The sequence below is a fragment of the Cupressus sempervirens genome, chromosome 3, assembly GCF_028749045.1.
Source record: "Cupressus sempervirens isolate cs-2001-9-10 chromosome 3, ASM2874904v1, whole genome shotgun sequence".
NCBI lineage: Eukaryota > Viridiplantae > Streptophyta > Pinopsida > Cupressales > Cupressaceae > Cupressus > Cupressus sempervirens.
In genome coordinates, this window is record NC_143120.1 from 360,818,537 (window position 1) to 360,844,460 (window position 25,924).

The following is a 25,924-nucleotide window of genomic DNA, read 5'->3' on the forward strand; positions in this document are numbered from 1 at the left end:
CAGAATCAAAATAATCCAGGATTGTTCCATTTCTTCTGTCTTCTTGTTTCTTTATTTTTCATGTTTGTATTTGGAGAGGATGAATTGCATGAGATGCAATTACATGTAATTCGATTTACATGTCCTTCAGACATGTAAGCCAATAATTCTTCTCACCTGGTTAAACTAGGTCAAATCTGGTTGAGTTGCTCCCACTTTTTCTCACTTCTTTTTGCTATAGAAGGAATGCCCCTTTCATTGTAAAATCCATCTTTTATTGTATGCAAGAAAGCTCTAAAGAACTGTGCAAGCATAACTTTGATTGAGCAGTACTATTTTGATGAAAAGTGAACACAAAGAAGCAATTGGAATTGAAACTTTGATTGAGTGCAATTGTGATAAGCGCAAATTAGAAGCTTTGACTCTAATTTGCGTCTGTCTTTTTTGATTCATATTATTATTGTATGGTTTAAATAATTGAGCATAAAGAGTTAAGAAACAATCAGAGCCAAAGTTGTGATTGGGAGCAATTGTGGTAATATATAGACTAGAAGCTTTGATTGTAGCTTATATTACCTTTTCAATTCATAGAAAATAGTTAGAATTCCCTACTTCTGGAAGTCTTTGTGCCCTAATGGTAGTGACTTTTCTTATAAATTAGATAAACAAGACTTGGAGCCAAATCGGTACACTTTTAGTCAGGCTTTGAGTTGGTGTTGGTTTATCGGCATCACCGTTTCCAACTATTAGATAGAAGTGTAGTTTAGAGATTTAATCTTTCTCATTACTCGCTCCACGGGTAAGTGGATTCTTTCTTGAAAAAAAAGAGGAAAGAATATTGGTAACACCCCTTACAAAATCTCTCAACTTCTTGGTTACCTTAAGTTGATCCAAGGAATGGTGAGAAGGGGGAGCCTTCCCATAAAAGTAGGAGAAACCTTGTCTCATATGCTGTGCTGGTCTACCTATTTTGCGATTGAATTTTAACAAACTGTCGGTTGCAAAATATCTAACCTGTTGTCCTGCATTTTGTCACCACAAAATGTAGGTAACAATACAAAACTTTTTCAACTTAGTTTTGTTTTGCTCCGAGTTTAGTTCATTATTTAATTGGTTGACATTGATCAACCAATTGACCCCAATTGATATAATGAATCCTTTACTAAAGGCTTTCGTCAAGTTCTATGCTTGACTTTTGAAGCCTTCAAAGTCCATTTTTTTGGTTCTTAAGTGTGTGTTTGTTTGCTTTTGGTCTTCTGATTTTGCTCAAATCATTGCTTTCGGTTTTCCCTTCGATTTGGTCTATCTTAGGGTTTAATGGGACTTGGCAATCAAAAGATATGACCAAATAAGTGCCCAAAAATTGGACTCTCCAGATGCAATGGCATGATTTAAAAAAAATCATGTTATATTTTAATGTTGACATTCACTTTTTGAAAAATATAACATAAATTCACTTTATGTTAAGTTTTTAAGTTACTTCATCACTTAAGTGACTATAGAGCACTTTATATTATATTTTCATGTTGAGTTGCTTTTAAATTTTTTCACTTAAGTGACTTTATTTACTATATAGTTTGATTTATCTTTTTAGTTACTTTATGTTTTATTTAAAACATCTAAGCTAGATATTACTTTTTGAAATGATATTTGCACATAGTAATTAAACTATATAGTGCAAATGTTTTTTTTGACCCAATTAAGTGATATTTCCTCAAAAATCAATTAGACATGCGCTCAATTGATCACTTAAGTTGTACATATACATGTTTTTCAACCTATTTACATGTTTACATGTAAATGCCTCTAGAGACCACAATTTTGCACTAGAAAGGCATTTTGAAATACTTAAACATGTAAATGCATGGAATTTAAAACATGCAATAAATCTCCTAGAATGCGACTTGCATCTAAAGGCCTCTTTAAAACATGCAGTAACCCTCCAAGAGTGCGATTTTGCACTACATGCTTCTTTTTGACAAATTTTAAAACATTTAATGTCCCTCCTAGAATGCAATTTGCATCTAGACTACTCCAAGAATGCGATTTGTATAAGAAACCAATTACTTTGCATTTTAAATATGTAATGAGGCTTATCGAGTGTGATTTGCCTCTTGCCTTCATTTCCATGCATTTTAAAACATGCAAACTGCCTTATAGAGTGCGATTTGCCTTTGAAACACATGCAAATGCATCTTAAGACCATGAATTTGCAAAAGAGGGCAAAATTTTTCATGTTCTTGATCTCCAAGAACATGGTTTTGCTAAGAAACTCCAGATCCGCCCATGATATGGCTTGAAATCCATGAGACCAAGGTCTTTTTTGCCTCTTTATGCATTCTTATGCCCTAGACGTTGAATCTCATGCAAAAAGCGTTTCATTTCATGGTGTTTTGAGATTACGTTTTTGCAAAAAGCACCCAGATTTGTGGCAATATTGATCATGTTTTTGCTCAAATATCAATCGTTTTGAGGTTTTGAGCCTTATACTTGCTATCAAAGAACACGTTTTTGCCATTCATTGTCAAAAACGACCCATGTCATGGCATTTCAAGGACACATTTTTGGCAAAAAAAGGTCCCTCTATTTGATATTTAGCAAAAGCGACTTGTGTATTGGGGGTTTTAGAGCACCTTTTTTGCATATCCATGCAAAAATGCCCATTCATTGCTCATTAATGTCCATCACTTGCAAAGTTGAAGGAGTCAATATAGTTCTTGTGGATTTGAATTTGGAGAACTTTTTTTCAAACTTATCAATCCTCCACATTTGGCTCTTTGATCACCAAGTAAGTTGAAGTTTTCAATTCCTTCCTATTTCACTGCATCTTTTCATTAATCCTTGTACATTTGTCCCAAGATGTGCCATGAAAAGTGCAATTTTTCTTTAAATAAGATGAGAACTTCCATTTTTGAGTGTTTAGAATTTCCCCAAATTCTAAGTTTGAATTTGCTTAAGAGAGCAACTTTGTTCTTGTCATGTTTGAGTCAAAGACCAAAGCTATGTTTTCGTTTTGTGTTTAGTTTGTTGGTTGTTTTGCTAGCTGTTTTGTTTTTCTTCTTTTCGAAGAAGTTGCAAGTTCTTTGCAAAGAACACAAGATCATTTCACTTTTCACCTTTTAATGCAAGTGCATTGTTTCATTCCACATCCATCGTTACATGTCATAGCACATTGCATCTCATTCTCCATATGCGTTTACATGTAATCTCATCCCTCATCCGCACTTACATGTAATCTCATTCTTCATTCTCATTTACATGCGTTTCCATCCTTCGAACCTAATTGCATGTTTGCATAAAAATAACGATTACATGTAATTGCATCCAAAGAACCCGATTTTGGTTAAAGGTCACTCTTTAAAAGCCAAAACTCTCATTTGCACGCATTCTCACGTGCTTAGCCTACACCTCTCAAAGCATTTATATAAGAACTCGTCTTTCACCCACATTTATTCCATCTCTCTAAATCTCATTTCAGCCCTTTGCATATGCTTATTATTTCCATTCAAAGCCATTGCATAATACCTTTGAATCCGTACTCCGAGTATATTGTCCCTTATAGATCCATTGTTGCTGGTCAAGAATCACTGTCTTTACGGAATCAATATCCTTTGATGATGTGTTCACATTTTGGAATTTTCATGTTGCAACACAAGATATGCCCTCATCCACGAAATCCAAAGGAAATATGAAGCACCAATTTGACAAAGAGTTAGCTCATGCAATTGCATCTCAAGTTTCATCACCTCTAGATAATGTTTTTGACATAGGGATCAGGCATGTTGACATGGCTCATGTTATACAAAGGGTCGAAGCTCCTTCAAATCATGAAATGAGATGCATCAAGAAAAGTAATATTCATTTGGTGTCTACTTTCCCTATGGCTACCTTGGAACTAGAATTCATCTTAGGATGTGCACGACACTTCAGTCCAAAGACCAAGACAATCAAAGATGCAGATGAAAAGGTTGTCATTAGCCTTGACCTAGAGGTTATTGAACAAATCTTTAAAGTTCCTCAAAATGTAGAGTGCGTGGATTTGTCAAAGGAGAAATCTTTGGAGTTGTGGAATGAGAAGAAGGTAGATTATTAGAAGTATAAAAATGCATATTGGCTGAAGGTCAGAAGAAACAATATTTCAAGATGGCCCAAAACTATTCACTGATCTAACTTCTATCCAGAGTGTAAGGACTTGATTACTCTCCTTAGCAAGACATGCAATCTCGAATATTCCAGTGACTTCGAGCCATGGATGTACAAATTCATTTTCCAAATCTTTGATAATGAAGAACCTATCTTTTGGGGAGATCTTATCAGTACCACACTTTGTGAACAATTGCTCAATGTGGGAACCTTAGCACCATTTGACATGAACTCCTACTTGGTCTACATTGCTGCATCCATGGGATCTTTCTTAGGGCTGTCAACCAAAGGAGATCGGCTTCAAGTTCCTATTTGGGAATATTATGATCAAATCATCTTGGCGCATAGCAAATACCACTATAGGAGAGTCCAAGATGCTTTAACTGGACATTTCAGGTGTCGGTTTAATAAACAACCGGTAATTAGGAGAGTATCAAATGAAGCTTGGAATAGGGTAAATCAATTTGGTGCTATCTTTTTGCTGTTTCCAACTTTCACTTATTGGAGAGTTGGCTATTTCAAAGGAGAACCATATACTCTGTTGAGATATGCTACTGATAAAATCATATTGATGGAATTAGCCAGACAACTCATGGAAGTGCAATCGTATCAAAATACTCAACATAAGCTAGGATTTGGTATCACTACAGCCAAGCCTTTGGTAATTGGTTAGTATATGATCAATTTAGTCTACAAGGCGAAAAATATGGAGGCAGAACTTCAACTTATCACATTGTAAGAAGTTTAAGGCTAGGTATGATTTTGATTATCGAGGAATGCACTCAATGATCAAAAGAGCATTCACCCATGTTGATCGCATAGAGGACATGTGGGTTGACTCGTGCACAGAACTGGACATCATGAGGATGGACTACTACAAACTCACATTGCAGCAGATCATTGATCTTAACATGCTTGAAATCCCATCCAATCTTCAGATTGAAGATGATGGCAATATTCTTGATCCAGAATACCATCGTACTGGTTTTGACAAGTAGTGCCCTTTTCCCATACATTGGTAGTAGAAAGAAGGCGTATCTATCTTTGATAGATTTCAATCTATCTTGACAAATACCAACAAATGGTTAAAAATCAAAGGCCTAAAGAGGATGACTCCTAAGCTCGTGGTAGATTGTGGTAGTTTTGGACCACTTGAAAGGAAATTCCAACTAGAAATTTTAAGCAAAGATGGTGCATCTTACTCCATTTCAGCTAAATCCCTCAAGTTTAAGTTGAAAGGCGGGAAGGGGTCTAAAATCACCTCCAAAACTCTCACAAAAATCTTTGCAAGCTCAAGAACTTGATGAGGAGGAATCTGGAGAAGAACTTGATGACTAGGATGAAGAGGAAGGAGAGGTTATAATCATTTCCCCTCCACATCAAGGTCCATCCATTCAGGAAACACCTCTACTGGGTGTCATAGATGATGTCGTGGATTCTTTCTCCACTGTTTTCACACCTATCATCCCTACCTCAGAAATAAACACATTAGCACTTCCTATCTCTTCAACAACTCCTATTCTCACAACTGAGCAATGCAAGAATTTGGGAAACATGTTTGAAGATTTCCCAACGCTCATGGAAGGTCAAGTTTCTTAACTTGATACTTTGATGAACTCTTTTGAAGAATTCATGAGAAGATCTTTTCATTAGGCACCTCTCGTACATCTGTGCGGACTGAAGCATGCTCAGTCACAACGGAGATACAATCAAAATGAATGTCAATGGTTGGCACTACCTGATTCAGCCGATGAAGGTTTTAGTTTGCCTGCATGGTTGGGCAAGATCACTATGAAGAGAAGGAAGGTTGTACTGCCCCTAGATAATCTTCCTATCAGCAAAACTAATTGTAGTTAGAGGTTTCATCTTGCCCATTACTTTGCTTCGCAGGTAAGTGGATTCTTTTCTAAAAGCTAAGAAGAAAGAATATTGGTAATACCATTTCAAAATCTCTCAACTTCTTGCTTACCTTGAGTTTATCCAGGGAACGGTGAGAAGGGGGAGCCTTCCCTTTAAGGTAGGAGAGATTCTGTCTCACACGTTGTGTCTGGTCTACCTATTTTGTGATTGAATTTTACCCAAAACTGTCGGTTACAAAATATCTACCCAAAATACCCAACAAGATCGACTAGTTTTCGGGCACATTTTCAGACCATAGATCGTATCTTGATGTTCCAAACTATCATTGGTGAGGCTTGACACCGCTCAGTGAAAGTCTACTGTTGTTTTGTAGACTTTCGCAAGGCGTTTGATTCTATCCCTTGGGTGACGCTTTTTTAGAGGCTTAGAGACATTGTGATTTCAGTGACATTACTGACAACGATCATGAGGTTTTATGATACTGTTGTGGGCAGATTTAGGACACTGGAGGGATTTTTAGATCAGATTCAGAACACCATTGGGGTGAAGTAGGGCTGCCCTCTTCCTCCTACTTTGTTCGATATTTACATTAATGAGTTGGAGGCTTTCATCCATGATTCCTCACTCCCCGACGACGATTGTTAATTGCATCAAGTCATGATCTCTTCTCTTATTTGTCGATGATGTGGTTCTTTTGGCCTGTTCTCCCGAGGGGCTTCAAAGGCTTCTGGATGGGTTGGCTTCTTTTTGTGATCAACGTCATGTTGTTGTGAACCTGAGTAAGACTCGAGTTATGGTCTTCAACTCCTAGAAGGCCTCTCAACTCCACTTTTACTTCGAGGGCTAGGTGATTGAGATTGTCTCTTCATACACTTATCTTGGGATCAAGTTCTCTAGTCCCCATTTTAGCTTGAGACCCGCTATTCAACCTAGGGTTAATAAGGGTTGGGTTCCCTTGCCATGTTGGAGAAGTAGTGCCTTAGTCATCTCTTTCAGGACACCACTTCCAAATTGTCCCTCTTGGACTCTTTGGTTAGATTGATAGTTTTATATGGTTCTATAGTTTGGGACTCCTCCCTCCTTGTCTTTGATTGGTTGTTGATTGAGTGGGTCCATACGCTCTTCCTTAGGTGTATCATCAGATGCTACTGTTCCACTTCATATAGTATTATCTTAGTTGAGTTTGGGGCTCACCCCTTTAGACTTGGTGCCATAGAGGACCATATTTGTCACTTGTGTACCTTAGTGGAGATGGAAACAAAGACCCACTTTATTTTCCGTTGTCCCATCTATTATGAGATCAAAGTGATGTTTCACTGTCTTTTCAAAGATTGCAGGTCCTTATCATGAGCAAGCATGCTATGTATCCAAGCAGAGAGGTAGGGTGTAGATAAGCAAAGAACGAAGAACATCAAAAGAACAAAGAACTATTATCACACAGGGTCATGAAGGTGAGGACCATGACAAATATAGGCCAGAAAAGCATGTAGGGTGTGCACCAAGTTGTTTGACATTAGAGATAGTATCCAAGCAAATAAATGATAAGAATAAAATTTGTGTAGAATATAGTTTATTTAGTCTCACGGTTGAGAGAGAAGACTTAATTAATTCTAAGAATTGATAATTGATAAAATCATGCATAAGCTATAGATGGATTTTTCAGATAACTTGTTCGATTGGTTTGTGATTAAGCATTTACCAATGATATTTAAATTGCATTGTGGTCAAGCAAAGGATTTTTAACAAACCGATTCTTAAGTTTTAAAGATGGTTTCCTTGCATATTAATCTAGCAAGACAAACTGTAACAAGGAAATGACTATTTGGAATGATATTATATGATTTCATACATGAAGATTGGCTATCCTCAAAATCAAGACTGGCTCACCCACGGGCTTGGGCTGCTCTGTTTACTGGGTGAAATTAGAGTAGAGTTATTTCTAATAGGAAGTTCATTTCTTCAATTTGTTTCCTTTCACATTTTATAAGTTTATATTTGGAAATTTGTAGATGGCTTTGTTTCTAGAACATTACAGTTTCCGTTCTGATTTGTTGAGGCTCATAAAAGTGGTACTAGAGGATTGGTTTTACCAGCCTGCAAAGTGATAATAACAGATCCAAATTGGATTTAAAGCAATGAAGAAATGAAAAGTTCTAAACCAGGCTCTGGAAGAAAGGCTCCTGTCTCTGTTACAAAATATGGATGATGATTTGAGAGAAATGACAATGTAATGACTACTGGATAATGTGCACATTAGATCTTTTTCCTCTCATTACTCTTTACCTAGGTCTGCAATGTAATGTCCCCAATTGGGCACTCCATAAAATATATTTGAATGATTATTCCCTTGTGATTTATTACAATATATATCTCTCCTTTTTTAGAGTCTTGCCTTTTGGAAGACAGCATGATATTGTTTTACTAATAATAGATGTATACTGATATTTTTGTTAACTAATTAACCAATCTATTTATTTATTATTTTATTCTATATTCCATATTATGATTACTATTATTTATTATAATCTTATTATGTATATATAATATTATTTATGAAATATTATATTTATATTTGAAACAACAATAATCTTATTATATATGATAATATTATGTATTTATTATTTAAATAATAATATCATTTACTAATATTATGATTATATCAGTTATTTGAATTCTTTATTTATAATATATTAATATACTTACATATTATATTATCATTTTTAAATACTTCAATAATATATTATAAATAGAGTATGTTGATTTTTTTAATTCAATTATTATTTGTATTTCAAATTGGGGACATCAAAAAAGAGACATGACATGAAGTATTCAGTCATTGAAATAGACTCAAATGAAACTATCATTTTGAGTTTCAACAATTTCACCCTGTCATTCAGTGCATTCAAGATGATGAAGCTAATGTTGATGGAAATTTATCAGTTCACCATGATGTGGTTTACATTGCTTCTCATTCCGAAGCAAAGAAAAATAAAATGGTTAAGAAAAATGGGAAGGTCATCTAACTTTGAGCATCATATGAGACATGAGAAATTCCTGCAATAAATATTATAGTTTCAGCCTACAAATTTTACATATCTGGTTGAAATGGTATGTAAATTCTTTGCCAATGATACCATTGACATGTCTAGTTTACTATTTTTTTTCAAGAAATTTCTGAAACTGTGTGAGTTTAGAAATTGCCAACATTGAGAAATTGTAGCACAAATATATTCCAATGATATATATTATTGACAAGATGGAATCATTTTCCAAAGCATTTAGGCTTACAAGAAAATGATATACCAAATGATGTAAGGTACTTGCAATTTTGAATTTGGATGTTGAAGAATCAAAAGAAGTACTAATGATTAGTACAAACAAAGTTGTAGGTCAACTGCATGTTACAAGTGTGCTTGCCATTGCACCAAAAGATTGACCTGTCGATGCATGATATAACCACTATACTTATAGAGTCCATAGGAGGTGGTTAAACAATGTCAGAAATCCTGTGAGGGACCTTGATGCAGTACCAATAACCCCCCTTGCCCCTGAAGTGTTACTCGCTGTAGAACCGCATCACTCACGGAGGATATTCGAACTTGTGACCAAGCTCTCATTTCACTTGTTACAAGTGTGGTTGCCATCGCAACAAACAATCGACCTATTAGTGCCCGATACAACCGCTATACTTATAGAATTCACAAGAGGTGGTAAAACCATGTCACGAATCTCGTAAGGGATGCTAGTTCACTACCAACAGTGTACTTCTCACATTGATCAAGTAGTGATGATTGGAAAAGAAAAGGTGTTCCTCGAGATGAATTTATGCAAGTAAATAAGTAAAGTGTAAAATTATGTCCAGAGTTTGATTGTGCAAAGGTTTTATGTGATCGTTGGAACATGTCAAATTTATGCAACAAATTCTAGGATCCATTAGTGAAAGTTGGTGAGCCAAGAACTTCTATCATCCAGTGTTATATAATTGTACAAATAGGTGAAAAGTACTTCTGTCTGGTAGTGATCTAATCTTGTTTGAAGTTTCATTTTCATCTTCAAGACAAATGGCCTTCAAATAGAAATAGAAATCTAAGGAACCCACTCTTTCTACATTATTTGGTGCAACTGAAAGATTTGCCTCTTCTAATCACAATGATGGGCTACCAATCAAATCACACAAGGTGAATACTAATGACCATAATACATGTCACAAGTACATAATAAGAGTCAAATTTTAGATTGATTTCCACAGAAAAAAGGAAAATAGATATTAGTACTAATATCTATGCAGGAAGAATAAAATGGTATTAGAGATAATAATTCCCAGTATTTATAAGATAAGATAGATTTTGTTCCAGTTCAGTTGATTGTGTGGTTAATAGAGAAATTTTAACTTACATTAGGATTTTAAAACACATTAATCCATGCAAATGCAACGAATATATTTGGTATAGGAATTTTTAGACTGCTTTGTGATTCAATTAATGTAAGTTTTATTTGATTGTTTATAATGAAACAAAGGCTGGTTATCTTAAATTGCTTCCTGGTCAACAATATATATTTCTTTCTTACAAAAGGTTTTGTTGTCTATGAACAAGGGAAGACAAGTTGTGGTAAGGTTGTGATGACCCCATATGGACTTATGACCAATATAAATATAAATATATATTGAACATAATTATATGATGAATAAAATATTATTTGATATCATTAATCAATAATATGATATTATAACTGTTGTTAAAAGTAACAATAACAACTGATAATCAAATAAGCGAATATAAATTTAATAATAAAAATGTATATAAAGGATGTCTGATTTGATTAATTACTAAAATTGAATTGATAACAATCAAAATAATAATTATATTTAAATACATGAACCATACCTATAATAGTAACAATCTAAACTAATATTATTGTACTGCACTAACTTTAAATTCTAAACTAATTTAAAGTTACTGCCCAAATTCTTCTTGGGGCAATATGAGGACATGACGTTTCTAAGGGGTCACATCACCTATTTATTAGATGAGACTCGTGTACATAGAGGAAAAAGAAATAAATTAAGCATACAACAAGCGAATAAAGGAGGAAAAACAAAAAACCAGCAAAAGCATGGTCATTGCATGATAGAAAGGTAAGAAAAGTGGTTTTCTAATAAGAAGAAATGTTGCAGCAAAAATGGTGATTTTTGTACTTAAACCCACCCATAATAATGAAGGTACGTAATTATTCTTCCTTCCCTTTGTTTGCAAAAAGAGGGGTAAAAATTTATTAAGACAGAAAGGAATACAACAAGGAGAGCTCAACAAGGAGCTCGATCCTGAGCAACAAGATCATCAAATTCTTGCACCATCTCAAAGGACAGTTGCCCCCTATCCCTAATATTCCAACCCGGATCATGACTAGAAGCCCATTTGGCTAAACAATCAGCAGGTCTATTCCATTCTCGCGGAATATACTTGAACCTAATGAACTGAAAAGAGGAAGAGAAGAAAAGAATCTGCTTAACAACAGTGGCCAGCTGCCAACTAACATCCTCAAGCTCTTGCGAAGAAAGCATGTTCACCACCACCTGGGAATCAGACTCACAAATAATCTTACTCGATCCCCACAAGCAACACTGTTCCACAGCATATAAAATAGCTTGAGCTTCCATGAGATTGTTAGTATAATCACCCTTATGAATTGAGAAGAAAAATTTAACATTCCCAAAACTACAACGAGCCACTCCGCCAATAGCAGCCGGACCAGGATTCCCACGAGAAGAACCATCAGTGTTAATTTTCAGAACTCCACAGGGAGGAGGAGTCCAGTGCCCATCCCGGTTAACCCGACCCTTCCTCTGATGGTGAAGTTGCCTGGACATAGAAGGAAACCTATGAGCCGCAACCCCATCCTGCAGATGAAAATTGAGGCGATTACAGATAGCAAGATCAACCGGATCCATACCCCCATCAAGCTCACACTTCACAAGAATAGTTTCCTGGAGAGAATGTGATATTTTCCACCAAAGATGCAAAACACCAAGCCGAACATCTTGGAATATGCGACGATTCCTCTCCAACCAGATATGCCAAAGCATGAAAGATGGGCCAGCAATCCAAGCAGCATGGAGAGAAGAAGACTTGGAGGGAGCACTACCCAAGTGAGCCCAGAATTCAGGCAAAGAGGAAGCATGCCGACAAGAGCAACCCCAAGCGCTCCACCAAAGGTGCCATATCTGAGTAGAATAGGAGCAATGGAAGAACAGATGGGAGACAGACTCCTCTCCATTACCACACAAAACACAATAAGAGGGGCCCTGAAATCCACGTTTACAAAGATTATCCCAGGTAAGACAACGGTTGTGAGCCACTAGCCACATGAAAAAATTGCACTTGGACCAAGAAACTTTATTCCAGACTTGCTTCCACCAAGGGACCTTAGCATCCCCAAATAATTGTCTAGTTATCTCCTGATACCCAACAGAGACATGATATTTACCAGACAAGGTACCGCCCCAAGCCAATACATCTGGACCAAGCAAAGAGGAACACTCTCTAGAGGCCAGAATTTGAGAAAGCTCCTGACGATCCATGTCTGTACCTCCAGGAGGCCAATCAGAGGAATGCTTCCATCTATAACCAACAACAGGTCCCAATTGATAAGGAGTCTTGTAATGAGCCACTTTATCCCATCCAGCGGCAAGAAAAGAGTCACAAAGAGGTTGAAGATGAGGGTATATGGATAAAATGGAAGGGAATCCATCCCAAGCATCAGACCAAAACAAAGCCTGAGAACCTCCTTTACATATCCAGAACAGACCCCTCTTCACCAACATCGCACCTGTCTTCAAAGTATGCTAAACCATTGAGCCACGAGCTTCAAGAGGAAGTGCAGAAACAGAGCAAGGATCAGCACCATGAAAATATTTATGAGTGATAATACAAGCCCAAAGTTGATGCTGTCCAGAGCACCATCGCCAATAAAGTTTAGCAGCCAAAGCTTGTCTACTCAATAGAGCAGAACGAAGACCAAGACCACCCTCCTTTTTAGGCCTACAAACAGTTGCCCAATTAACCAAGCTCCATTTAGTTCTACGCAAATTACCACTCCGAAGGAATTGTCGAGAAAGAGCATCAAACTCCTTGAGAAAGTAAATAGGTGCAGCATGAACCATGCTTCTATAAGTAGGAAGAGCTTGGATAACAGCTTGAAGAAGAGTAACCCGGGCAGCAGTAGAAAGCCATCTATGAGTCCAATGATTTACCTTATCCTGAAGCTTGGTAATCAAATTTTGCCAGAAGAGACGTGGCTGCCTGGAAACAGCAATAGGAATGCCAAGATAAGTCAAAGGAAGTGAACCTATCTGAAACCGTAGGATACCAACAATCCTGTGCTGAATAGAATCAGGAGTGTTAAAAAAGTAAATGAAAGATTTGTGCTCATTAACTTTCTGGCCTGAAGCTGCCAAATAAACGTCCAAAGCATGTCGAAAGGCTTCAGCTTCCTTGATCCTAGCAAGACCGGCAAGAGCAGAATCATCAACAAATTGAAGATGGGAAAGAGAAGGTAAGCCATTACCCCACCGCCAGCCTTGAATAGAATTCTGGGACACCTGATGCTTAATGAATCTGCCCAAGCCTTCAGCCATGATGATGAATAGATATGGGGAGAGAGGGTCACCTTGGCGGAGGCCTCTAGAAGCACCAAATAGTTGTGAAGGTTGACCATTAATAAGAATAGAAAAAGAGGCAGAAGTAACGCAAGTCATAATCCAACTCACCCAGTCAGAGCTAAATCCAAAAGAAAGAAGAATACTCCTTAGGAAGCTCCATTTAACTCTATCGTAGGCCTTAGCCATATCCAGCTTAACAAACATGGCTCTCTCCCTTGAAGTAGCCATAGAGTGAATAGCCTTAGTAGCAATAACCACCCCATCCAAAATTTGTCTTCCAGCAACAAAACCACCTTGTTCTTCTGAGATAATAATGGGAAGCCACCTTTTCAGTCTCTCAGCAATCAGCTTAGTAATAACTTTGTAGACCACATTACATAAGGCAATTGGTCTAAAAAACTCCAATTGATTAGCACCCTCTCTCTTAGGAATAAGAGTCAAGAATGTAGAGTTCAAAGCTCGAAGCATCTGCTTGCTAGCATAGGATTCTTTAACCACCTCCAACAAATCATGATTAATGATGTCCCAAAATTCCTGAAAGAATTCAACTGGAAAACCATCAGGACCAGGAGCCTTCCCCTTAGGCATGCCAAAGACCACTGCCTCCAGCTCTTCCAAAGAGATAGGACGCATGAGATAATCATTCATTTCCTGAGTGATAAGGGAAGGAATACAGGACAAAATAATATTTTCTTCATTATCAGCAGGAGGAGAGTCCTCAGAGAAGAGGGTAGAGAAGTACGAAATAGCCTCCTGGAACAACGCTGGCAAGGAATTCAGTTGGATACCTTGAGAATTAACCAAAGAAGAGATAGTGCTCTGATTCTGGCGAGATTGCACTGTTTTATGGAAAAAGGCAGTGTTTCGATCACCTTCCTGGAGCCAATCAACTCGAGCCTTTTGCTTTCAAAAAATTTCCTCTCGAAGTTCCCATTCTTCTAGAGCTCTAGAAGCAAGGGATTTAGCCTGGCCAAGATCCTCCGAGAAACCTCGATCTTTAATCTCCCTTGTGATGACATCAAGATTTTCTTGAGCAAGCCTCTTCATAAAGTGAAGATTCCCAAAGCATTCCCTATTCCATATCTTGAGCTGCCTTTTAACATATTGAAGCCTTTTAGAAAATGAGAACATTGCAGTACCATATGCAGGGGCACCATCTTTCCACCAACAAAAAACAAAATCATGAAGAGAGGAGTCACGAAGCCACATCAACTGGAACTTAAAAGGAGGATGCTTCAGAACATAAGCCCCTATAGCGGAAAATTTGATTGGCCAATGATCTGAACCCCTCCAATCAAGGATTTCTGAAGAGATAGTAAGGGTGCCACTAAGCCAGAAGCAAGAAACAAGAAATCTATCCAGGCGTTCTGAGATAGCAGCAACACCAGTCCTGCGATTATTCCAGGTATAGAGGCCATTAGAAGGCTTAACATCAGAGAGATGCAAAAGAGATATGTGTTGCCGAAGAAGAGCAGAAGAAGGCCCCAATCTAGCCAAACCACCATGCTTCTCTTCCAGACTTAAAACTGAATTGAAGTCCCCTGCTAACACCCAAGGATGATAAGGATGACAATTTCTAACATATTGAATATGTTCCCAAAGTTCCTCCTTTCCCACAAGATCAACAGGTGCATACACATTAGTAACCATGATTACCTCTCCTGAGTCTAGAGCAGAAGCTACCATAGAGAGAGCTGAGCGAGAAGACATCCAGCCAAGAGGAGAAATTTTTTGAGGATCCCAAAATATAGCTAAACCACCAGCACTGCCTGTTGCCCCAACACACTGGCATTGGCCACGAGACCAAATACTAGAGGCATGTTGGACCATAGACTCCACAGAGAGCTTAGTCTCTTGGATACAAAAAACATTAGGACTATGATCAACCACCAAGTTATGAATAGCCTTTTGTCTAGGGATGCTATTCAACCCCCTTACATTCCATGAGAGAATAATCATCATTGGGTAGATTTGGGAAAATGAGAATCCAAAGGTTTCACTGGACCAGACTCAATCAATATATCTCCTGTGAGTTTAATCTTCTCTTGGTCTGTTTTGCGCCCACTCCTTAGAGGGGGAGAAGAAGAAGCCCGCTTAAAGGGTCGAGGCAGCAACCCCAAGGGGAGAGGAGATCCCTTGCCCTTACCTGATGGTAGCACATCCTTAACCAAGTCAGCCAAAACAACATCATCATCTTCCAACACTGCAGGAGTCACCAGAGCCGCTGTCACAGGAGCTACAGGAACCTCACAATTCTGATATACTACAACTTGAGATGCCCACAAGCATCATTAGGAACAAATCTCTCATTTGGGCAAGCTGGATCAGAAGAGATAGGAGGAGGAATACCCTCCTCTAGAACCATACTATCCAGCACCTCAAAATGGTTAAAACCTGAATCAGATAATCTTTCTTTCAAAGGCCTCTTTTGACCACGTCCCTTAGCTCGAGGACGAATAGGGGTAAATCCATCCTTATCCTGCATTGGAGCCTTACCCTTACCTGTAGCATCTTGTGGATTCATCCCCTTGGTAGTATTAACCATTTGAGATTGTCCTTTCCTTGTAGTATCTGCCAAACCACCAGCATTTCCAGCTGTAGACCGATCCACTCCTTTGAAACTCGAGTTACGGGGGCACTGCCGCAGTAAATGACCATACTCATGACAAATCCGGCAACGGAAAGGGAGGGATTCATAATCTAACTGCTGCACCCAAGAAGAATCCCCCAGACAAATTTCCAAAGAATCTGGTAATGGGTTATTCAAATTAATTTCAACACAAGTTCTAGCAAAAGAAATAGCCTTTTTATCGAGGGTTTGATGTGCGATCGCAGCTGGCTTCCCCAACAAAGCAGCAATTTGTCGAAGGATGTCTTCACGCCAAAATTCCAAGGGAAGACGAGGCAAGCGAACCCAAACTGGCACTGTTGAAGGGAGATCCTCAGCAGAATTAAAACCTGAATGCCAAGGTTTGACAAATAACCCTACATTGTTGTAGAAATAAGGGCCTCCTTCAAAAACACGATCACGATCAGACATGCAAGAGAATACAACAAAAAAATAACTATTCCCTGCCAACATAATCTCCATATCGCCTTCCACCTGCCAAGAGCGGCGGATCCATGCCTCAAGAGCGGATAGGGAAATCCGGATTCCAAGAAATTTGCATATCAAAGCATGCTTGGTCCAATAATCAATGTCCTCCATTACAGCCGTTGGAGGAATAACCAGAACAGGGCGATCATGGCTACGCGGAAGACAACCATTAACTTTTTTCAGCTTGGAGCTCTCCCTTGAATAAAACGATTCAGATTGCATTGCATGCATAGTTGGAGAAGAACCATCTGTTCTCACCAACGGAGAAGAAATCCCAGGCCCTGCCATGCAAACAATAAAACCCCCAATCCAAAATTGACTGCAGAAGATCTCCAAAAACACCGACGCAAATTATGTCCAGTAGCTAACAATCCAAACAGAACAGAAAAATAGTAAAGATCAAACACCAAGAACAGGCTAGGGAAAAACCCTAGCCCAGCCGGCAGCCCTTCCTTCCCTTTGTTTGACTTTGGTATGAAAAAGTATTTAAATTGAAATTCATAAAATGTTGATATTACATTGATGTAAGATAAACTAAATTATTTTAAGGCTATTTTTCCTTTTAATTAGAACAAATATATGAATAGATTAATTAATAATTATTTATAAAGGTAGTCCATTGCATATAATAATTATTAAAGTACACAAGCATAAATCAATAATTAATAGTTATGCACTATGTATATTGGGATGATAATAAATATATAGAGCACATATATTACATTAGGAAAAAAAGATGAATCTAAATATAATCCATTTGTTAAATATATCTATATAATTTTTTTTTTGATCGGTAAGAGGCCGAAGCCAAGGTTAATTATTATTATTTGTTATGATTATTTATTACAATTATTAGTTAATCTCGAGTAGTTTTGAACCCATATGAATGGATTAATTAATATTTATTTATAAAGGTAGTCCATTGCATATAATAATAATTAAAGTACACAGGCATAAATCAATAATTAATAGTTGTGCACTATGTATATTGGGATGATAATAAATATATAGAGCACATATATTACATTAGGAAAATAAGATGAATCTAAATATAATCAATTTGTTATATATATATATATATATATTTTGATCGGTAAGAGGCCGAAGCCAAGGTTAATTATTATTATTTGTTATGATTATTTATTACAATTATTAATTAATCTCGAGTAGTTTCGAACCCAAGACCTCCCAGATAAGAGGCTCACAATTTACCGTTGTGTTGTAGGCTCTTGCCTATATCTATATAAATATTATTACTTCTATATTATTTGTGAGATTTATATATGTGTAAGGGAGAAATATTTATAATATTAAAAGTAATTGTTGAAAGAAAACTATACTCTTAAATTGGATTAATTTAAAAATTATTTTTCATTTTCTTAATTTTTGATTATGGTATCTTTAAATAAAAAATGAATGACAAATACTAAACCTTATCTTAATAAAGGTGCATGTTGAATTTATCCCAAAAATAGAAATAAACAGCAATAAGGCAAACCAAATCGGATACAAGGGACACACAGAAATACGTTGGGAAAACCCTTCGAGAATGAAGGGAAAAACCCAACCACACAACAAAACAATCATTTTATTGATAATAAACTTCAAGTGTACAATATCCTTTGCTTATGCAAATATATAACAATAGGAGAGACTCTTCACATTATAACCGAAGGTCTCTTGAGATTCCCATAACTCCTATAATTAATTATAACTCTTCGGATATTCATGCCTCAATGCATGTGTATGACACATGTTATTTACATTTAATATTACAAATTAAACTTAAGTGTCCTTTTCAGCTGAAGATGACAATAACGATAATAACGTCCAGATTTCGAGAGATAAAAATCTCTATTGCAGTTACAAACTTTAACACTCCCTCTTAGCAAGAGAGAGATCTTTAGCTGAACAGTCACACAAAGTTGCAACCAAAAAATGTCAATGATAAGTTCTGATCATACGAATTGAAAACATAATTCATGGAGTTACTCAACATGAAAACTTGCAACAATTACTTATATTCATGGAATCACTCAACATGAAACCCTGTAACAATCAATCATATTCATGGAATCACTCAATATGAAAACCTACAACAATTACTTATATTCATGGAATCACTCAACATATGAAACCCTGTAACAATCAATCATATTCATGGAATCACTCAACATGAAAACTTGTAACAATTACTCATTGTTAGTAATCATAGAATCACTCAACATGACAACTGTAACAATTACTCATTGTTAATAATTATGGAATCACTCAACTTGAAAGATTTGTAAGACTCACAGCTAAGTCTTTAATCACGGACTCTCTCAACTTGAATTGTCATGGAATATCTCAACATGACATCCAACTCACATCACAGAATCTCTCAAGGTGATGACATCATGGAATCTCTCAACATGATGTTCACTATCGCATAGTGAAAGAGTTATCATAGCTGATCTTACAATCTTATTGTTGATTTCACACATAAAATCATAATTGAAACTCTTTTCCAACACAAGTCTCAAAAATCTACTATACCAAAGCATGTAAAACATCACAATCTTTGGCGATTGGGATTAAAATCCGTCTTCATACATGCATATAAGATTCTTTTGAATCTAACAGAAGGAGATTTTGATCATTGCGGACTCTTGGAGAAATATTCTTCTTGCTTGAAGGTGTATCAAATAAGTCCAATATAAAGTGAATATGCATGTGAACGTCACTGCTCATTAGGAATGAGAAAAGACATGGCAATAACTGCTTTGCCATTGTTGTAAAAAGAAAATCCGACTAATTTGATGGTTCCACCTACGATTTCTTTCACCACTAATCTGACGTGAGGACACAAAAGAATTTGCTCAGTTGTTACACAAGCGGTGATCATAGAAGGATTAGCAAAATGGTAGTCATTCTCAACACTTGTTGCAGGAGAATGAGTTTTAGCACAAACAATCCACCTTCTATAAATCGTTGACCCAATCATCAGGCTCCATACTCGATGGCATGTGGGAATGCAAATGCAGAAGAGTTATTTTCATAAAAGAAACCATAATACACTCTGTAGCTGATAGCATTAAATATCCCACTCTCAACAAAACTAGAATCATAATACTCTCCAGAAAACCACATTTGTAGAATACATATCACACATTCTAACCGCAACGCACGATAATGACTATAGAACGCCTTTACAACTCGCTCATTCTTTGAAAGCCAATTTTACACAAGAATTTCCGTTTTCCATAATCCGTCACTAGCAATGGTGACTAAAGAGCACGATGTCTTTTCATTTTCTTAGAATAAGCATCAATGACAGAGATCATAAAATTTTCTAAAGCGGCGACTCTAACAACTTCCAACAATAATGCCTTTTCTGGGCAATGTCCAAACTTGCTGACGGTTACATAATAAAGGGCATAACTTTCTCACAAGCCTTTTCAAAAGCGAAGATCTCATGTTGAAGCCATGTCATTCGATGATAGGCACAAGCAACACCTCTAGGAATATACCATGGGCTAAACTTAAGAATAAGCTCTCAAGGAATGAAGTCGAACAACAATATCAGAGAAGTTATATTTGGCAGAATCTCCTCGCCTCTCCTCGACGGAACCGTTCTCCATAGAAATATGATAATACAGAGCATATGAATGAGAACTTTTATCAAATTTTTTGATAGACGGAGGGAGTGGAATAATACGATCCTAATAGTAACTCCCGATCATGGATGGTCTATGTATATGTATCTTGATCATGCACTGTTTGAGTATGAGAATCCCGATCATGCATGTTCATATTGCTTTCCACGTTGTTGAAGCAACCTGCTCCTCCTCATAATGTCTATGGTTTCTTTCATCCACTCAGGGAAGCGCAATAGGTTGCAATAGAAAAAACAGATAATTTGGTATTTGTGCATTACAACTTGTGCCTTCTTTTGCACAAGAGTAAAGTATACAAAGAAGTGGGATGTAGGTGCAGAGGTTGTGGACTTGGATGCTTCCATTGCTCAGCTTACACTAGATGATTTTGAAGGATTTGATGCCGATACCATTGTTGCTGCTGCTGCTGATTCCATTGGCCTTAGCTTTATTGTTGAGTCAACTAATGCTGGATAAGAACAAGATGAAGAAGAAGAAGAAGATGAAGATTGAAGAACTTAGAATATTAATAAATTTTTATTCCATTAGTTGAACAATGAACGTGAAACAATGATACTTGAACTTGATGCTATGATATATTTTTAATGTTTTGAATTTTTGATGTTGAACTTGTTATTTGAACTATATGATGGTATGATCACTATGATTACAAGTTTATGGTGTTTTTGTTGTTAAAATGTCTTTATGCTACTATGCTACATTCTAATTTTAACTCATGCTTCATATATGTATAGATATATTTTATTTTTTATTTTATTTTTTTTGTACTAAGAAACCCAGAAAAACCAAAACCCCTTTCCAAAATTTTGACGAACTTGCGAACCGGTTCTCAAACTTTGAACTTGGAACCAAACTCGAACTGGTAAGTTAGGTCATGACTGATGTGCTTGGTGCTGATTAATACACAGGTTATTCCCATAATTGTCTGTGTTTGACCGGACTTTTGAAAAAATCTGGCTCAATAACACATGGGTTGTAATGCCCCCTACTTAATTTCATAGCAGGAAAAAGATATTCGCTCCTTGCAAATTGCTATGTATAGGCAACCACTTTGTCTATGAAGGGAAAACAAAGTCAATCAAGGTTCACTACATTTCCCAAGGGAAAACAGTTTCCCAATAGGTTTGTGTGGTTTTTCAGGGAGCAATGGCAGTTTAAGGAATATCTAATATTAATGCAGGGGAGGAGGTACATCCCCTGGAGGCAAAGGGCATAAAAGAGAGTTCAAGCAAGGAGAATTGAGGAAGGATATCAAATAATATTAATACATCTGGTTTGTAGACTGTGCCTTAACAGCATGAGGTCAGAACCTCTCCAGGCCTGAAAATTAAAGGGGAAAAGTTGTTTTCTATTTCCTTGCTAGGTTGGTGGACAAAAGCCCCTGACTTAGGCAGATTTGAAATTGTTTACCTAAGACATCCAGTTGCATTAAATGTTGCAGATGTAAAGAAAATCAATAATTGTAGAAGAAGAAATATCTATCTTATCAAATTTATGGATTTTATTATATTTAAGGGAAAATTTAGGAAAATCTAAATTAGACATGACATGGGTTATTCTCAATTTTTTCTTGGTTACCAGACCTTTGAAAATCTGATGTACCATTTTCACTTGGCATGGCCTAGGTGCCTGGCAATGATCGACAATTTATGCGACTGTGAATGGATTCATACCTTGAAATAATAAACTATAGATTCGGGAGGAATCCATTTAATACAGTCAATTTTATGCTACTGCGAATGGATTCATAACTTGAAATAATAAACTATAGATTCAGGAGGAATACATTGAATACAATCAATGATACTCATTATTTAGAAGTTATGTTAAATGCTGAAGTCTCAAATTAAAGGCCCTTCAGTGTGAGTAGATCATGATGGTTGACTTTTTCTGAACTGTTCAAATTATTGACATGTTTCTGTCCTTGGATATATTCGTATTTCTCTGTCTGGTGGTTGCATTTTGTTTCATCAAATGTGCTATTAGTGATCATATCATAAGTGGGTTCCAAATTCCCAATAGATGACCCATTGAGTACAAGCTAACAAAATATGTCTTGATTATAAGATGGTTTCCACAAGGCTGTGGAATCAGAGATTCAAAAGCCATGCTAGTTTACTAATTGATTCGATAATTAGTTGCAAATTTGGAATGCTAGGTTGTAGTAATGGTTGGTGTATAATTTTGAAGTTATTTATCTTCTGTAACTTATGTTGATTGCTCAATTGTACATCCCTTTGTTGTCTTTTTGAGCAATTTGTTAATATGTTTACCTCACCAAAACATGTTTATTTAAATCATATTGTAAAATTTGTAATTAATTGCATCTCTGTGGTTTATGTTCTAGTTGCAGTTTCCTTGTTAAGCATATGGGGATTCTTTGTAGCAATTGTGGCAGGACATGGACTTAAAAACACATTTGATTTTTAATGAAACAAGAAAAAAATATGTATGGAAGTCACATCTCTTGGGCTTTCTACTGTTCATTAATTTTAACTTCCGCAGACCTTTGTTTTCATCACATATCCAGGGAGTTTGATAAAATTCTTGATGCCTTTGAGAAAGGGGAAAATTTCTACCTTTATACAGGCAGAGGACCATCATCAGAAGCTTTGCATCTGGGACATCTAATTCCATTTATGTTTACAAAGTACACATCTCATATCCTCATTAATTTGGACTTTTATCAATTCTAATTGTATGTCAAATTGATTATGCTGTAAATATTAATTACATCAAACATTGGTAAAAGAATTACATTTGGGTTCCTTACTGTTAATGTGCATATTGTGTACAGGTATTTACAAGATGCATTTAGAGTACCACTTGTGATCCAGCTCACTGATGATGAGAAGTGCATGTGGAAGAATCTTACAGTTGAAGAAAGCCAAAGGCTCGCAAGGGAAAATGCCAAAGATATAATTGCTTGTGGCTTTGACATTTCTCGAACATTCATCTTTTCTGATTTTGACTATGTTGGGGGGTGAGTATATATTTGGTCCATAATATAATTTTATGCTTAATATGAATTTTGCGAAATGTCTGTCATGGGTCTTCATGTAGGGTTGTTTTGTTTCTTACCACATTGAATTCTTAGAAAGCCGCTTGTCTTCTATCCCCACTGTTTGCAAACACTCATATCGTCTATCCTCCTTGGAGATTGTTTATTTATTTAGAAGTTGAGCATTTAGATTAAATTTGGAAAAGAAAATGTACATTATGATCGTTGCATTGTGCAAAGATCCTAACAGACTTCTGTAATAAATAACCACTTTAAGCAGCAGTATTTCCAAAATATAGCTATTTTTGTCCTATGCCACAGCTAGTCCAATCTGCATGGAATATGAAGCTGGACAAACATAGAGAAAAACTTGAAAAAAGCAGCTTGTATTTGCTAAAGATGGGCTTATGAATTTGCCTATGATTGGAGAGAAGACAAATGGCCTTTTTCGCTGATATATGTGAGCAGAGGTTAATGAAGGTCTTTAAATTGGGGGTTGGTGTTGTGCTTCATGTAGCATGATTAGTGCTAGGGGATTTCTATTTGGGTGGTAATGACCTTTATAAAGTAAACTCAAACGTGGACACCATTATTATTGCTATGCTCTATGATGTTGGGGAGTTTTGAGAATATGATGCCCTCATTGACAAGGAAATTAATTTGTCAAAAATGGTGTGGAGGGATGAAGGACTTAGGCATTTGTGTTGTTCTTGGACATGCATTGATTATAGATGGGGTGATGCGACTTTGCCTTGGCGAGGAGGATGACCCCTTGTAGGCTTTTGCATTTGGGGAATTAGTATGGATGTGGTGGCAAGGCACAATTAGGTCACAAAGGGAATTAGTTTTCTTTAAATTTGTGTTGAGAGGGTGGCGTTGGGAGATGCTTAGTGGGATAACACTCTGGTAGAGGAAGGCAAGTGACACAGTGCAAGGCAGGAGAATCCCCGCAGAAGATGTCCTAACCCCCAACAAATAATCACATAGCGGAATATAAACAATAACACAGAGATTTAGATCCAGAATAACACCAATTCTCATAATAGAATCATAAGGTTGACATCCAACATGCTCAACTGTAAGGCCTTCTGGGTTATGACCAAATACAAAGCAATTACAGTAGTAATTTTGCAAGACCTCGCAAGATCCAATTAGTAGCTAGTTCTGAACTACAATTTGGTAGAGAACTTCAAGAAGAATCTAAACTTGTGCTCGCAAGCCACCAAGCAACCTTCAAGTTTCCCAAGCCACACTCAGCTACTAGCTTTGCCCAGTTTTGCTCTTCTCAGCTACTCAATGCTGAACTGAATAATGATTCAAGAATCCACAAGACCCTCTAGTTATACCCAACTAAGCCATAAGTCGGCCTAGCAAGTTACAAATTAAGTAAACCCCTACATTAAATACATATTTGAGTCACAAGTCGGCCTGCAACAAATATTAAATACACAATGCCGTAGTCAGCTTACAACACCCATTAAATGCACCTAGGATAAAGATCCAAGGCCCAAATAAGTTCACACACATCTCTAGATTGATCCATGTCACGATCACATGCTACGTGCATTAAATGCACCAAGTTGTCCGATCAAATCCACAAGTACTCCATTCGACAAGCCAAACTATTGAGCATCAACAAAACTCCAAGCATTGCCGAGCAACAATACATGCCGAGCAACACAGTAGCAATCAAACACCATAGGATATGCCGAACTCCTTTAGAGACCGAGCACACAAGGCATTCCCGAGCATAGTCTATGCCTTGCTCCTTCAAAGACTGAGCCCCTCAACCAACACTACAACCAAGAACTGCTCAATAGCAACCGAGCAAACCTCTTCTTCGTCCGAGTCCTCCAACTCCAAGCTCAAAACAACTCCATCACACAGGATTGGCAACTTCCCTAGGATGCTGTGCTTCTGCATCAAACACCCCAGGAGCGAAAGAGCGAAAAGATGTTCTTAATTCAGCTAGAAGAACATCTTGCGGGCAGCGGTAGTCAGCACATAAATCCCGAACTAGTTCTTCACATACATATGCTCCAAGTTATCAACTTGCACACTCTTGCCTTTACTCCACTTCTTTCAATCTTTTCCAGCAACAGTCACATGGTTGCTCTGCTTCTGTACATCCTATTCTCAGTGTAGTATAGGTCTGTTTTCCATGCTGATCTCTAACCCTCTCAGAATCCTTCAACTCAACTCGACCCCCAAAGCTCAGGTTCCTCCTACTGAGTTCCTCATTCTGCAAAGGAATTAGTGAAGACTTCCTCCACCTTTCTCAACTGTAAATATATTCTTGACACAATCATGCACAACTCTGCAATCACATTGCCAAGGTCGACCAAGCAATATGTGACAACTACTCATGTCCACAATATCACACAACACTTGATCCTTATACTGCCCAATTTGAAAATCAACAAGACACTGCTTCCTCACTTCCAAAGCATGTTCATCTTGTAATCAACCAATCCTATAAGGACAAGAATGTCTTACTCGCTTCAAACCAAGTTTTTGAACTGTCT

The 25,924-nt window shown here is 37.0% G+C and overlaps 1 protein-coding gene across 2 annotated transcripts in view; it reads left to right on the forward strand.

The window, feature by feature from the left end:
- The window catches only part of LOC149566492 (Nucleotidylyl transferase superfamily protein), a 143,978-nt gene that overhangs the window by 15,538 nt on the left and 102,516 nt on the right, over positions 1 to 25,924 (forward strand). The window contains exons 2-3 of one of the 2 annotated variants that reach the window (XM_089819810.1): positions 22,929 to 23,048; positions 23,196 to 23,381. In XM_089819810.1, the coding sequence (XP_089675936.1) occupies positions 22,929 to 23,048; positions 23,196 to 23,381 (306 nt within the window). The remainder of the gene's footprint in view (positions 1 to 22,928; positions 23,049 to 23,195; positions 23,382 to 25,924) is intronic. The other variant, XM_089819811.1, reaches the window with a different exon arrangement.